The sequence below is a fragment of the Dioscorea cayenensis genome, chromosome 5, assembly GCF_009730915.1.
Source record: "Dioscorea cayenensis subsp. rotundata cultivar TDr96_F1 chromosome 5, TDr96_F1_v2_PseudoChromosome.rev07_lg8_w22 25.fasta, whole genome shotgun sequence".
In the NCBI taxonomy this organism is placed as follows: Eukaryota; Viridiplantae; Streptophyta; class Magnoliopsida; order Dioscoreales; family Dioscoreaceae; genus Dioscorea; species Dioscorea cayenensis.
Genome location: NC_052475.1, coordinates 28,253,781 through 28,267,713, shown reverse-complemented (window position 1 = coordinate 28,267,713; position 13,933 = coordinate 28,253,781). Strand labels below are relative to the sequence as shown.

At 36.1% G+C, this 13,933-nt stretch overlaps 1 protein-coding gene across 1 annotated transcript; it reads left to right on the top strand.

The window, feature by feature from the left end:
* The first annotated feature begins 531 nt into the window (after positions 1 to 531).
* LOC120260215 (malonyl-CoA:anthocyanidin 5-O-glucoside-6''-O-malonyltransferase-like) lies at positions 532 to 4,635 on the top strand. Its single transcript, XM_039267655.1, has 6 exons — positions 532 to 547; positions 1,313 to 1,626; positions 2,113 to 2,514; positions 3,014 to 3,269; positions 4,210 to 4,319; positions 4,411 to 4,635. Exons 1-6 carry the CDS (start codon positions 532 to 534, stop codon positions 4,573 to 4,575), a joined length of 1,263 nt encoding a protein of 420 aa, XP_039123589.1. The 3' UTR covers positions 4,576 to 4,635.
* The last annotated feature ends 9,298 nt before the right edge of the window (positions 4,636 to 13,933 follow it).

The following is a 13,933-nucleotide window of genomic DNA, read 5'->3' as shown; positions in this document are numbered from 1 at the left end:
AAGAAAGGCTAAAAATGTATGGATCCCAATAATTTGGAGGTTATTGTATCTAGATATAGAGGTGGGCACGGGCCATCCGGCAACCCGGCAAGGCCTTGTGCTAATCTCCAGGCAAAATCGAGGAGGACGATCGACAATAAATTCATTTATTTGGTCACAACTTACTAGCAAGTGTTGGCTGGATTAATCATGTTATTAGTAGTCATTAAAGCTTTGTAATTAGGAGACATGACGTCTATTAGTAATCATAGAATTGAGTGGAGACGTGTACGGGCATGCCATGTGTTTGTGAAAAATGCTTGAGTCTGTTAAAGCTATTATATATTGTGACAATAAAATGAAAGCAAGAATATTGGAGAATTATTTTCCATGCTTCACTCTTGTCTCCTTTCTTTCTTTCTTTCTGATCTTCTTCTCATGTTCTCAATATTCCTGAAAATCCTTCTCCGACACTGTTTTGAGACTTCAACACATGCGAGCTACGTTCTGTTTAGCAATATTGCTTCTCACTTGTCCAGCAGCGCAGGCACTATGGAGATCGAGCTTGGTGACCGAGCTGTTGCATGAACAAAAAGAAACAATGAGCTGCATGATTTGTTTAATTTGGACGAGCTTGTTGTTGGTACGGAAGTCAAGTGTCTGCCATCCACTAATCGTTTTGACGGAGACTGCATTGATGGTTGATTTGCGCAAAGGGATTCTTGTCCACTCCGTAGATTCACATTGGGCGTCTGAAGATGAGGATTGAGTATTAGTTGGATTCATATTTAACACTGTAATTATACAATTTTTTGAAAAACTGAATATATAGTTGCAGATATATAGTCTGTGAAAAATTATTTCCATCATGTGGAAACGGTCCCATGTAAATTTTTTTTTTAATAAAATGAATAAATTATAAATTTATTAGAATAACTAAAACTGCGAATGACGAACAAATAACACAGACAAACAAATAAAATAACAAAACAGAGACAGAAACAACAAGAGTGAATAAAAAAGAGGGTGTGACATCAGGAAAGTGGGGGGATTATTTGTACTCGTTAATTTGTTATTTAATCGAAGTGGTTTATCTACTTAAAAAAAAATGTGTGACAGTCCACCACAAATGTTGTGTGACAGTAATCATAGAATTAAGTGACGGATACTACACTAATGGTGTGACAGTTCACCAAACAAATAAAGGGTCCCATGTAATTAATGTCGATGGTGTGTGTTTAAAGTAAATAATTTTTAAAATATTTTAATTTAAAAAAAAAAGAAAAGAAAATAATAAGCGCCCTTATAATATCTTCGATCGGAACATTATTAGAGAACTTTTCATTTCGTATCCACAACGTATCATACATCACCATTTCCCCTTCACCGGCACTGGGAAAGGATGCCCTCCTCCTCCTCCCCCTCTCCTTCTTCGACGCCATATGGATCTCTGTACCACCCATCCAACGCCTCCTCCTCTTCCCCGGTGCCACCCCTGACCTCCATTCCCTCAAATCCTCCCTCTCCACCTCCCTCCGCTGCTTCTATTCACTAGCCGGTAAGCTCACCTACCTCCCGGCCACCGGCGACATCGCCGTGGCTTGTTCCCCAGATGATCACATTGTTAAATATTGGCTTGATATCCTTGTGATGAAGCCAAAATCTTGATCTCTTTTAATCCAACGGTCTAGATTGCTCTATTGTTTATATAGGGTTATGTTTGTTGGGTGTTGTGTAATGAGAAAAAAGAAAGAAAGATAGAGAGGGTGAGTTCTCTTGTATTTGGAGAGTGAAAAGAGTGGTGTAGAGGAGAGCTCTTGTTCTTGCTTGATCTCATTAAAGCAAGGTAAAACCCTTGTTTTTGAGGTAAGGCTAGTTCTTAGAGCTTGGTAATCCTTTTGTGGTTTTATGCCTATTTTTTATACTCTTGTACTCTTGTTATCCCCCATGATATAGTGAAACATTGTTCTCCCGTGGATGTAGGCTTGTTCTTAGCCGAACCACGTTAAATTGGTGTCTCATACTTTATTCTTGTGAGATTGGTTGTATGTTATCCTTGCATTACCCATTCATTGTGTGATTGCTAGGTATTGTGATATTGCACACCAAGTGTTTGACGAATTGCCACACTAGTTCCGCGCTTCCTCACACGCAACACACATCACCTTCATCGAGGCCAACTCGGACGGTGACTTCATCCGTCTCGCTTCCGATGAGATCCACGACGTCGACTCGTTTCTATGGCTCGTGCCGGAGCTAGACACTAGAGTTTTACCAGCGCCGGTCATGGCCGTTCAGGTGACGAAGTTTGAGAGCGGCGGCTTCGCTGTTGGAGTTGCGGTGCATCACGCGGTGGTGGATGGCCGGGGCTTGTGGCAGTTCATCAAGGCCTGGGCCACGGCTTGCCGCGAGGCTGAGGAATCGATTTCAGAGGTTTCAACGATGGTTCACGATCGAACCGTGATCCGGCACCATCCGCGCGGTGATGAGATCGCCCGCCAATTCTTGAAGATGATGGCGCCAGACCTTCCCATTGTAAGTCCAGTTTCGTTTTATTTATTTATTATTTCTAATTAACATGAATATTTAAATGTATATTATTTTTTAAAAAAACTATGAATTTATTAAAAACTGAAAATAATAGTACATCGATTTTTGCTCTAATCGACCTCCCGTCATAATCTGGCAAAGCAAAAATGTAATAAACTCCCTACTGCTACTTGCATGCTCTGCTTTACAGACATTAAAACTACGGAGCATCTTTTTATTCACTTCCCTTTTGCAGTTCAAATTTGGGAACACTTTAGGCAGATTTTTGCTCTAATCGACCTCCCATCATCCCTAATTGACTTGTCGGGTCGATAGAGGAGCAAGCTCAGTGGGGACAACAAGATAACCTGTGATATCTTATCTAGGGCCTTAATTTGGAATATTTGGCTCGAGCGTAATAGGAGAATTTTTTATGATTGTTTTATTAATTGTTTATCTATGATCATTAAAGTTTCTCATATGTTTTTAAATTGGGTTTCTGCAGCTCCCGAGCAGAAAATGCAAAGGCTGGAAGAGTCTTCTCATACAGTCAAGAGGAGTCTGGAGTTTCTTGAGTCCAGGAGGGAAGAGATCAGCAGCCCCTAATGTTCTTGGGTTACTTCCAGGGGTGTTCTTTTCCCTTATGAGTTGTTCCTTCTTTTGGTTCCTTCCACTTCTAGTGGACTTTGTTTTTGCTTGTGTGTTGCTTGGACTTTGTTCGGCATTTTTTGCCGTCATATTACTTGCTTATAGTCTTCTTGGTTTGTTTTTCCAGTACTACTCTTTTGATTTTAATAAATTGTGGTTTATCTATTTTATCAAAAAAAAATAAAATAAAAAATAATAGTACAATTGATGACAGTACATCTGAAAATAAGTACAAAGTTTTTATATAATAAGTTTTATTAAATTTTAAAATTTTAAATAAAAACTTAAGAACATAAGCTCTTTGATATTTTTAATTTTTTAATTTTAAATTTTTTATTTCAAAAGAATTTATTATGAATTATTCAATTTTTTTAAATAATAGATTATATAAAGCGTATAAGTATATAAAGAGAAATAAAAAAACTTCTTGGCTGGCTCGTCCATTGTCCATCTCTTTGAAATTAATTTTTTTAAAATTTTTTTAAATAGATAAATTATGAATTTATTGAAAAAAATGACGGGACAAGAACAAGTATAGAAAAAACAGGGCCCAAAAACCGGTCACGAGCTAGAGGTGAACATGGGAAAGAGCAATATTTTTTTTTAAATTTTTATTTCTAGTATGCATGATTTTTTTTTAAAGGAAAAAAAAAGAATAATATGAATATAATAAATTAGGAGAAATTATGTTTTTTTACATGAACTTTTTGTATTGAAGAATCTCTCGTTCAAACATAAAAACCAGATCAAAAGTGTAAAGCTTAACATGAAAGAAGGACGATCAGAACTAATGAGTAAAACGTTCACAATTAGCCGGGATATGATCCAATCCATCAAACAACGAGCCAATGATGCTGGCAACTTCCAACACTCATCATTCACAGTGCTTTCAGCTCTCACTTGGATCAGCCTCATAAAAACCAAAACCATGGAGGACGCTAATGAGGAGACCATTCTAGGGTTCGCCATGGACTATAGGACTCGCCTCAACCCTTTACCCTCCATTGAAAGACAATTATTTGGGCAATTGCGTTAAGCTCTGCTTTGCAAAAGCCAAGGTCATGGAACTGGTTGAAAATGCTGGACTTTCAAAGGCTTGTTCAAGGATCAAAGAACAAATAGATGAGAGTTTTAAGGACGTTTTGGGATGGTGTGAAGATTGGGTGGGTGAGATCAAGAGAAATGGCAAGTCGGCAAATGTTCTTTTTTCTGGGTCTTCGAGTTTTCGGGCCTATGAGATAGACTTTTGTGTAGGGTGCCCGAGTAGGACGGTCCTGGACGGAGATAGTTTCTATGAACCATGAAGGTCAAGTTGTGCTCGTCGGAGGGAGAAAGCAAGGAGAGATTCAGATGTCAGTGTGCCTCTCTTCTCATATGGAGAAATTCACCATAGAGTTTTCAAGAGAACTCTGTGTTTGATTTGCTTTTATTATTATTTTTTAACTGTTGTTTTTATGTTGTTTTTGAGATTGTCGTATCTGAATCCACTTCTAGTGAATCTGTTGTGAGTTGTTATTCTTAAATCAATAGTGTTTGAGTCGTTATATTTTTTTTTTTAAAATGAATAAACTATTTATATTAATTGATATAACATCATAACAATATATATATATATATATCCACCTGGGCAAAACAGACAACTGAAAGGGAAAAACAAACTGCAAAACACCCAAATTAAGAAAGAGAAGAAAGAATAAGACCTCAAACTCAAACACCGGTTGGGGTTAGTATTGTATTTTTTTTTTTTAATAAAGTGGATAAACCACAAATGCATTAAAATGAATAGCAGTACAAAGCAACTAGTACAAAAGAGAGGTTTCACCCAGAACCGAAACACAACAGAGGAACAGACAACACAACAGAACCGCTAGAAATGGGACAGGACAATCCACAAAATAAGACAACTAGAAGGAGAGAGGGACTCCTCCTAGATCAGGCAGTACATCATGGGCAACAATTAGCCAGAGAAATCATCGTGCACGTCAGGAACAAACTCCTCACTGGAAGATGGACCTGAGAACTGAATAAAGCGCCTGACCGCGGAAATAGACTCCTCCAGCTTGTGGAAGTCTCTAGCCGGAGTTGCTGGAATCCACGAGTGGAACATGAAACAAATTTTCAGACATAAGACAGGCACATAAATAAAAACTGAATTAAAGGCAGTTATTTCTAGCAAGCCAAATCTGCCAAATGACAACTCTAGCAACCAACAAACAAAGAAGCTTAGGGGGGAGGGGGGCCTAAGATCCCTATACCAGCCATCCCAAAGGTCCACACTAGCTAGACGAAGGGGCTCTCTGGAAATTAAATAGAGGAGTAAGGCGGTTCCAAATCTTCTTAGCCACTGGGCACGTGAAGAAAAAATGGTCAACCGACTTAATATCCGAAAGACAGTGAATGCCCGTTGCCGTAGAGGAAAATTTTCTAAAAGCAATTTCAACATTTTTTTTTAAAATGGTTTACCCATCGTTTTAAATAAAATAAATTATAAAAAAATTCTAAAAGGAAGATAGACCATTCAATCTTTGAGTAAAAACGGGGATGAAATGTTTTCTTTACATCGGTAGTGATATAAGAGAGAACTTAGTGCAGACGTTGTAATATGTATGACAACTTTATATTGCACATTATTTTTATTTTTATTTTATAAAATGAACAAACTATAATTTATTTAAGAATAAAAATAATTACAAGCAATAAAGCAGTCAAGGACATGATACCAAAATACCTAATAAAACAGATGAATCAATTAATTTAACAGCTAATAAAACCAGACAATAACTTGATATCCATCAATGATTAATGTGAGGTTACAAAAATTAATATACAAATAATTTTTAAAAAAATGGTGACACTTAAAAATTAATTAATAAAAATGATTATTCATTTTAGGTGCTAGTAAAGAGTATTAGCAGTTGAATAATTTAGCTTGATCTAAAATTAGATGTTGTTTATCCAAAATTTGCAGTGGTATGTGACGTAAAATAGTCTAAGCTTATTTGTTTGTTAAGATGGCATCCTCCCACCTATTTTTTTTTAATAAAATAGATGAACCATGGATTTATCATCCCACCTATTCTTTTTGGCTCCTACAAAAATATCCAGAAGAGTATAATTTTTATTTGAAAACAATTTTTATATCTTTCAAATATTAGTGTTGGTAGATGTCTAATGCATTGACATAAGTGCTTCTGTAAAGACAGGTTGTGCACTGTGTGTATTGTTTTCTTCTGAAAATGCTATTATAATATTTTAATTATTTAAATATATTGTATTCTTTCATTAATGTTCATCTGTTATGGTAATACTTTGAAGGAAATGTTTAATTTTATAAAAGAATTATGATATCATGATAGTTCTGATGGAAAATTTTTGAATTGTTTAATAAATTTGTGATTGATTTATTTTATTAAAAAGATTTGAATTATTAGGAAAAATACATGGAGAAGACATAATTTATATCCACAACTATTTAGACTTTACAAACAAAACAAGTAGTCTCAAAAATAAATTTATGGATTTTTAAAAAAAATTATTGATTGTTTTAATTTTATGGAAAAGAAAATGATAGCTGTGAACAAAATCTTAAAACTTTTGTATGCTTTCTGTTATGAAAGCTATAGTTGTAAAAGAATTTAATTTAATCAACATCATCATGTACTTGTTTGTTTGTACTTAAATATATTTTTTTAAAAAAATTGGATGAATGACATTCATTAAAAAAAACAGAAGATTGTATACTTGTGCTAATAGACTTTAGTTATTTTAATTTTTTATTTCTGTTTGTGAAAAAAATGAATAATTCATAATGCATTAAAAAAATATTGGGTGCAACATAAAAAATGATAAAAACAACAACAACAACAATAGAAGTGACACAATAACTACAAACGACCAAAAAATGCACCAGAAGTGAAATTAGAAAAAAAATCAAAACAAAATATCACTAGAAGTGTAAAATCGAAAAAACAAATAACAAGAAAAACACGAGGCGAACACAGCTAAGGGAGTCCGAAAACCGGAGCTTTAGTTATCTTTCTTCTAATTTTGAAGAAGAAGATGATAGTGCATGTGCATGTGCTTGTTGCACATCTTTTCTTTATTCTTAATATAAGTAGTTTATCAATATTAAAAAAAAAAAATCAGGACCACTAGAAGATGATAGTCTATCTCAGAAATCATGATATTTTGAAGGCTCTGCCTTCTTCGTTGTGGTTTTCTTATCGTACTGATGTTGCTTGTTTAATTTCCCAATCCATTTAAGCTTCTTTAAGATAAAGGGAAAAACTATAAGGAAATAAGCAATGACCGTTATCCTCCAACGGCATAATTATAATAGAAAAAGATATCTTTCTAACAACGACCAACCTTTATCTTTTTCATGCCGGAAAACCTGAAATCAAACAAAAACAACACCACAACAACAAATTAAATTACAAACAATCCTCTTAGAAATAGCTAATTATTAATTTATTTTTTCAAAATAAATGAATATTCATCAGCGCTAGGGTTTCGAATCAAACAGGCAATTCAGGCATTAATCAGGTCTTGGAGTAGGTTTCTGCTCTCATCAGCCTTTGTTGGCATGTGCTCTCAGACGGAGGCTTTCGCCAATTAAGCTGTTATCTCTTTTTTTGTTCTTATTATTTCGTTTGTCATTAGACTTTATGTTATATTGTTCCTTATTTTTGGTGAGCGACTTTTGTTAGTTTCTATATTTTATTTATTTGTGTGGTTGTTTTTTATTTAATAAATTTGTGATTTATCTATTTTTATTATAATAATAATAAAAAAAATGAATGAATACTCGTAGATCTCGCATTCAATCTCTTAGACAACGAGCCAAAAATTTCAACATCATTGACAGTGCACTCAGCTCTCACTTGGTCCAGAAAATTTGACATAGGCAGAAGCCATGAAGGACAATAATAAATGGACCATTAATTCCAGCGTTCCACGTGAACTGTGGGTGGCTGAGCCTGAATTAAAAAACAATTATTACAAGCAATTGCATCAGAGGCTGCTTTGAAATAACTGAGGTTATGGAATTGGTTGGAAATGTTGAACTTTCCAACCCCTTTACTTAATAATCACGAAGCGATGACTGTTGAAGAGTTTAAAAATGACTTAAAATTAAATTTCAAAACCCATATAAATTGAGAGTATATGTGTTACTTGAGGTTACTTTACACTTGTGCATATTCTTGACACATACTCGTTATAATTCTTAAAAAACATAAATCAAAGAAGCCAAAAATTAGCTTCAATGGTGTCCTAAGAGGATGGAAGGATGATTTAAGTATGTTATTAGAATTAAAGAGTGTAGAGAAAATAGGTATAATATCTGAATTAGTCTCTCTACTTTTCTCTCTTTTCCTTGTTAGTCTCTTTACTCGAAAATCCTTTCAATTAGTCCATCTACTCTTAAAAATGGGCCCACTTAATTCATTTACTCTTAGTCTCTTTCCAACTAGCCCCTATGCTCTTGAAAATACAGAAACTAATTGGGATACTTTTAAGTGTAGAGAAACTAAGTGGGTTATATGCAAAAAAATATCCAAAGCTCTGTGGCCAGAAGACATGAGATGTGCAACATATGTTATCAACCAAATGCATTACATTAAATCAATATGAAGACTCCTCATGAGTTGATGTTTGAAGAGAAGCCTTCTGTCAAGCATCTAAGAGTTTTTGGCTCTATTTGTTATGTTCATGTCTTAGTTTCGAAGCGTGGCAAGCTAAACTCTAACACAAGGAAATGTATCTTTGTTGGTTATGATATATGGACATAAGAAAGGCTAAAAATGTATGGATCCCAATAATTTGGAGGTTATTGTATCTAGATGTAGAGGTGGGCACGGGCCGTCCGGCAACCCGGCAAGGCCCGTGCTCAACCCGGAACCGGCTCGCGGGGTCACGGCATGTGCTCGACGGGCCAGTTCGGGTTAGGTTTGCCCCAACCCATGGCCCGGCGGGTTGGTCCGCCGGGTCAACCCGTCGGGCCAGACCTAACTTAGAACCGGGTTTGCCCGCTGGGTCAACCCGTCGGGCCAGACCCAGCTTAGAACCGGGTTGCAACCCTTCCGGCCCGCCGGGCTCAACCAGTTTTTTGAATTTTTTTTTCCTGAATTTTTTGAATTTTTTAATTTTTTTTAATCGGGTGGGCCAGCTGGGTCCGGCCTACCGGGTCCAACCCGCCGGGTCAACATGGAAGTCGGGTCGGGTCAGGGTCGATGGGCCGGTGAACCGCAATCCGGCTGGTCGGGCTCGTCAGGCCAGTTAACCAGCCCGTCCTCACCTCTATCTAGATGTGGGTTTTGATGAAATCTCTTTTTTTTTTTTTAAATAAAGCTACTCCAGATTTCAGCAAGCCTGTAATTGCAAATTTGCCAAGTGAAGTAAAGAGAATGTTGCTGCTGATATCTTCACTAAGACAATGTCAGCAGGTTCCTTTTGGTTGATTCAAACTAAACTTGGGTTTATTTCCAAAAAATTCAACTAAATTGTTGATTCACACTGTTTATGTAGGGGTTGACCAAGTCAAAAAAGACCATCTAGAACAGAAAACACATGGGAATCAACAACGTGTGACACGTGCCAATAGACAGCAGACAAGTGGTACTTGTTGGGAAGTGGTACTTGTTGGGTTGTGGACCACACATTATGTAGGGATATAAGGACCTATGTGCATAAGTTGTGTAGGCGTACACAACTAATGTTTATAATTGTGTATATCTTATTATATTCAAGTTTTGAATGGACCCAAATTGTGATCTGATTCAAGTTTTGAATTTGGTCCTAATTATCTAATTTTAAATGTGTGGATATACATATTAATCATATGTTGTGTAGAATTCCTGGGGGTAAAATTATCAAATCTATGATGGGCAGACTTGTAATTAGCACCATAAAGTTTTTTTATAAATAGGGTGTGGTCCCTGACTGAGCACGCAACGATTTGAGATTCAGAATTAAGTTTTCTGAATTAGGGTTCCCATCTCCCCTCTCTGCGTGTGATCAGTCAGAAGAACCACAAGACCCAATCACTTTCGTCATAATCAATGGATTCAAGTGCAGGTACGCTTCCGCCACTTTCTTTGTTCCTAAGCAATCTCTAAGCAAGAAGATCCAGGGTATGAATTAAGGTTTATACCCATTAGATCCATCAATTGGTACCAGAGCCATCTTGTTTTGGAATTGTTTGGGATTTATTTTAATTAAATTTTGAATTTATTGATTAATATGCATGCATGTAAACACGTTTTTATTATGCATGCTTTCAGTCCCGAATTTTGATGTTAATACGAAGATGATCCAATATTGATTGGGTGTTCATATATGTATATAATATATTCAGTAGAATCTGAACATGATATCATAATTGTTAATTGATATATATATATATATATATAGATGATATAATAACTGCACACATCACAATGATATTGTTTGTGTGAATTAATTGATTCATAGATTTCAATATTTATTTTAATATTATATATATTGAATATTCACAGTGTTTGTGTGAATTAATTGATTCACTGATTTCAATATTTATTTTAATATTATATAATATAGATATATATCATGGCATTGTTTCTCTGATAGAGATGAATTGATTTGAATTGATTTATAAGTCATTCATGATACATATTTAGATTTATTATTATCATTATAATCTTGATGATTATTATCAAAATCAAAGCTTTTCAGTATAATTAATTAGTTATGTTACTTTTGATTTTTGATTAGGATAATATTTGGATTTTGATTTAATTATTATGAATTTAATTTTTTAATTCATAATTATAAAGTTGGCTTTAATAATCATTGGGAAATAACAATTTAGAGTTGCTTTTATAGCTTTCTTGGGTATTTACTACAATTGGTAGAAGCAGCATCGTCACCAAAGTGACCTCTGTTGTGGAAACTTTTTGTTTGTAAATAATCATGGTATTAGTGCATGCTTATGCTCATGCGCATAACATGTCGGCCCAAAGGAAGACCGTTGTCCCGGCGTAGATTTGTTTGCACATGTGGTAATAAGTTGTTTATAGTTATTAAGTGTCTATTTTGAGTATTTAGTCGACCCAAAGGAAGACTTCATACTTGACTAGATTTTTACTATAAAAACTTGATTATCGCAACAAGTTGATTACTAGTGGATTGAATCTACGTCCAAAGACTAGGTTTAATGTCACAACAATTGACTTGAAGATGGGTGGTTGTTATTTATATGCTTGATTATTATATTTTTTTGGTTATTTAATTGTGAGTTGATTTTTTTGTTAATTGCTCTCATGAACAGCTGATATCATGAGTGTTGGCAATGTGTCCGCTACACTCGTGGTGTTCCCGTGCTTAGCGGCACAAACTTTAAGACTTGGAAAAAAATAAGGTGACACTTGTTTTTGGGATGTATGGATCTAGACCATGCATTAAGAGAACCACGCCCCGCACCTCTTACAAATCAAAGCTCTCTTGAGGATAGGGAGAGTTTTTTTGAGAGGTAGGGAGAGGTCTAATCGCATTGGTTTGATGATCATAAAGAATACAATCCCGAGACTTTTCCGGACACTATGTCCGAGGAAAAATGATGTTAGGCACTTTCTTGACACCCTCGAGGAACGCTCGTAAGAAGTGATAAGGCGGAGATGAGTGTTGTCCCTAAGGAAACTTGTCTCTACGCGGTATAAGGGTGATGGGAACATACGTGAGTACGTTCTCGACATGTTTCATCTAGCTGGGAAATTGAAAGGCTTAAAAATTGAATCGCGGAAGATGTTCCGTGCATTTGGTTTTTGATTTCCCTCCCTCCTCGATTCAGTCGGGCTTTGAAGTGAGCTATAACCGTCGGAAGGATAAGTGGACTTTGAATGAGCTCATCTCACATTTGGTACAGTGAGGAAGATAGAACGAAACAAAGATAAAGTTGAGAGTGCGCATTTGGCATCTTCTAACTCGAGCCCCTCAAAAGAAGAGGAAATACGATAAAGTTACGGCACCAAAAATCGTGTAAGAAGACCAAAGGCCCTCGAAAAAAAGAGCATAAAGAATTAAAAATGCTTCTTCCGCAAGAAGGCTTCTCATGTAAAGAAAGATCGCCCTAAGTATCCCGCTTGCGCAGTAAAGAAAGGTATGTTTTTTTGCTCAAGTTTGTCATCGAAGTTAATTTCGTTTCAGTTAATAGATATACTTGGTGGTTGGATTCAGCTGCTACAACTCACATAAGTGTATCAATGCAGGGGTTGCTCGAATCGCCGAACGCCGAGTGATGGTGAAAGATACATCTATATGGGGACCGGAAAGGCGAGTTGTAGGCGTAGGGACTTTTAGATTGTTACTTCAGTCTTGGGTTTTTTTATTTAGAATTGAATAACACATTTATTGTACCGTCCCTTCGGGATCGGAATTTAGTTTCTATTTCAATTTTTAGACAAAGAAGGTTATTTTTTTGTTCATTTGGTAATAAAAAAATGTGTTCTTCATTTTAATTCGATGTTGGTTGGAACCCGATGACATTAAGTGAAAGTGATAATCTTTATTTGCTTGATATGGTTAATACAAACAATGAATCCCATAATCATCTGAAAACTAAAAGGAATAAAACGTAGATTACAAAAATGAAAAATTCCTACTCATTATGGCACAAGCGTTTGGGTCATATCTCTGAAAAGAGAATTGATAGGCTTGTAAGAGATGGAATTATTGATGTAATTGACAAAAACCAACAATAGTGTGTGCATTGAATGCATTAAAGGAAAGACTACAAACAAAAAGGAAAGTGGGGGGGCGAGAAGTAAAGAAGTCTTAGAACTTATACATACCGATATTTGTGGACCTTTCCCTATGGTGTCTTGGAACGGTCAACGGTATTTCATTACGTTCATTGATGACTACTCGCTATGGTTACCTCTACTTATTACATCGAAATCGGAGGCCTTGGACTTTTTTTAAGTCATTTAAGGCGAAGTTAAAAAAATCAATTGGGCAAGAATATAAAGGCCGTCGGATCCGATCGTGGTGGTGAATACTACGGTGAGGTACGATGGATCGGGTGAGCAACGCTCGGGCCCTTTTGCTCAATACCTAGAGGAGTGTGGAATCGTTCCTCAATACACCATGCCGAGTTGTCCTAGCATGAATGGTGTGGCGAGAGGCGAACCGAACCCTTAAAAAAATATGGTAAGATGTATGATTACTCATACAACATTACCTAACTCTCTCGGGGTGAAGCATTAAAGACCGCTGATCTATCTCCTAAATAGAGTTCCCACTAAGGTCGCTAAGAAGACCCCTTATGAATTATGGGATCGCAAGAAGCCTATCCTAAAGGCATTCAAAAGTTTGGGGTTGTCCAGCTGAGGCAAGGCCTTATAGGCCTAATGAAAGAAAACTGGATGCAAGGACAATAAGTAGCTATTTTGTAGGGTACTCTGAAAAATCAAGAGGGTTTAAGTTTTATAATCCTACATCAAGAACCTTTTTCGAAACGGTAAATGCCCGGTTTTTTGAGGATGTTGAGGTTGGGGAGGAGAATCGAAGTGATGATTTTGTCTTTGGGGAGGATTTGGATACATCTTTCTCTGCTGTTGCTAAGGATCACAGTCAGGTTTCTTTTCCTGTTGTCATTCAAACGCAACATTCGGTACATGACAGAGATGATATTATTCCTACCCATCAAGAAGAGGGTACTTAACCATTTATTGGTGAGGAACAAGACATTCAACCTCAAATTCAAGAAGAACCAGTGCCTCTAAGGAGGTCCACGAGAGTA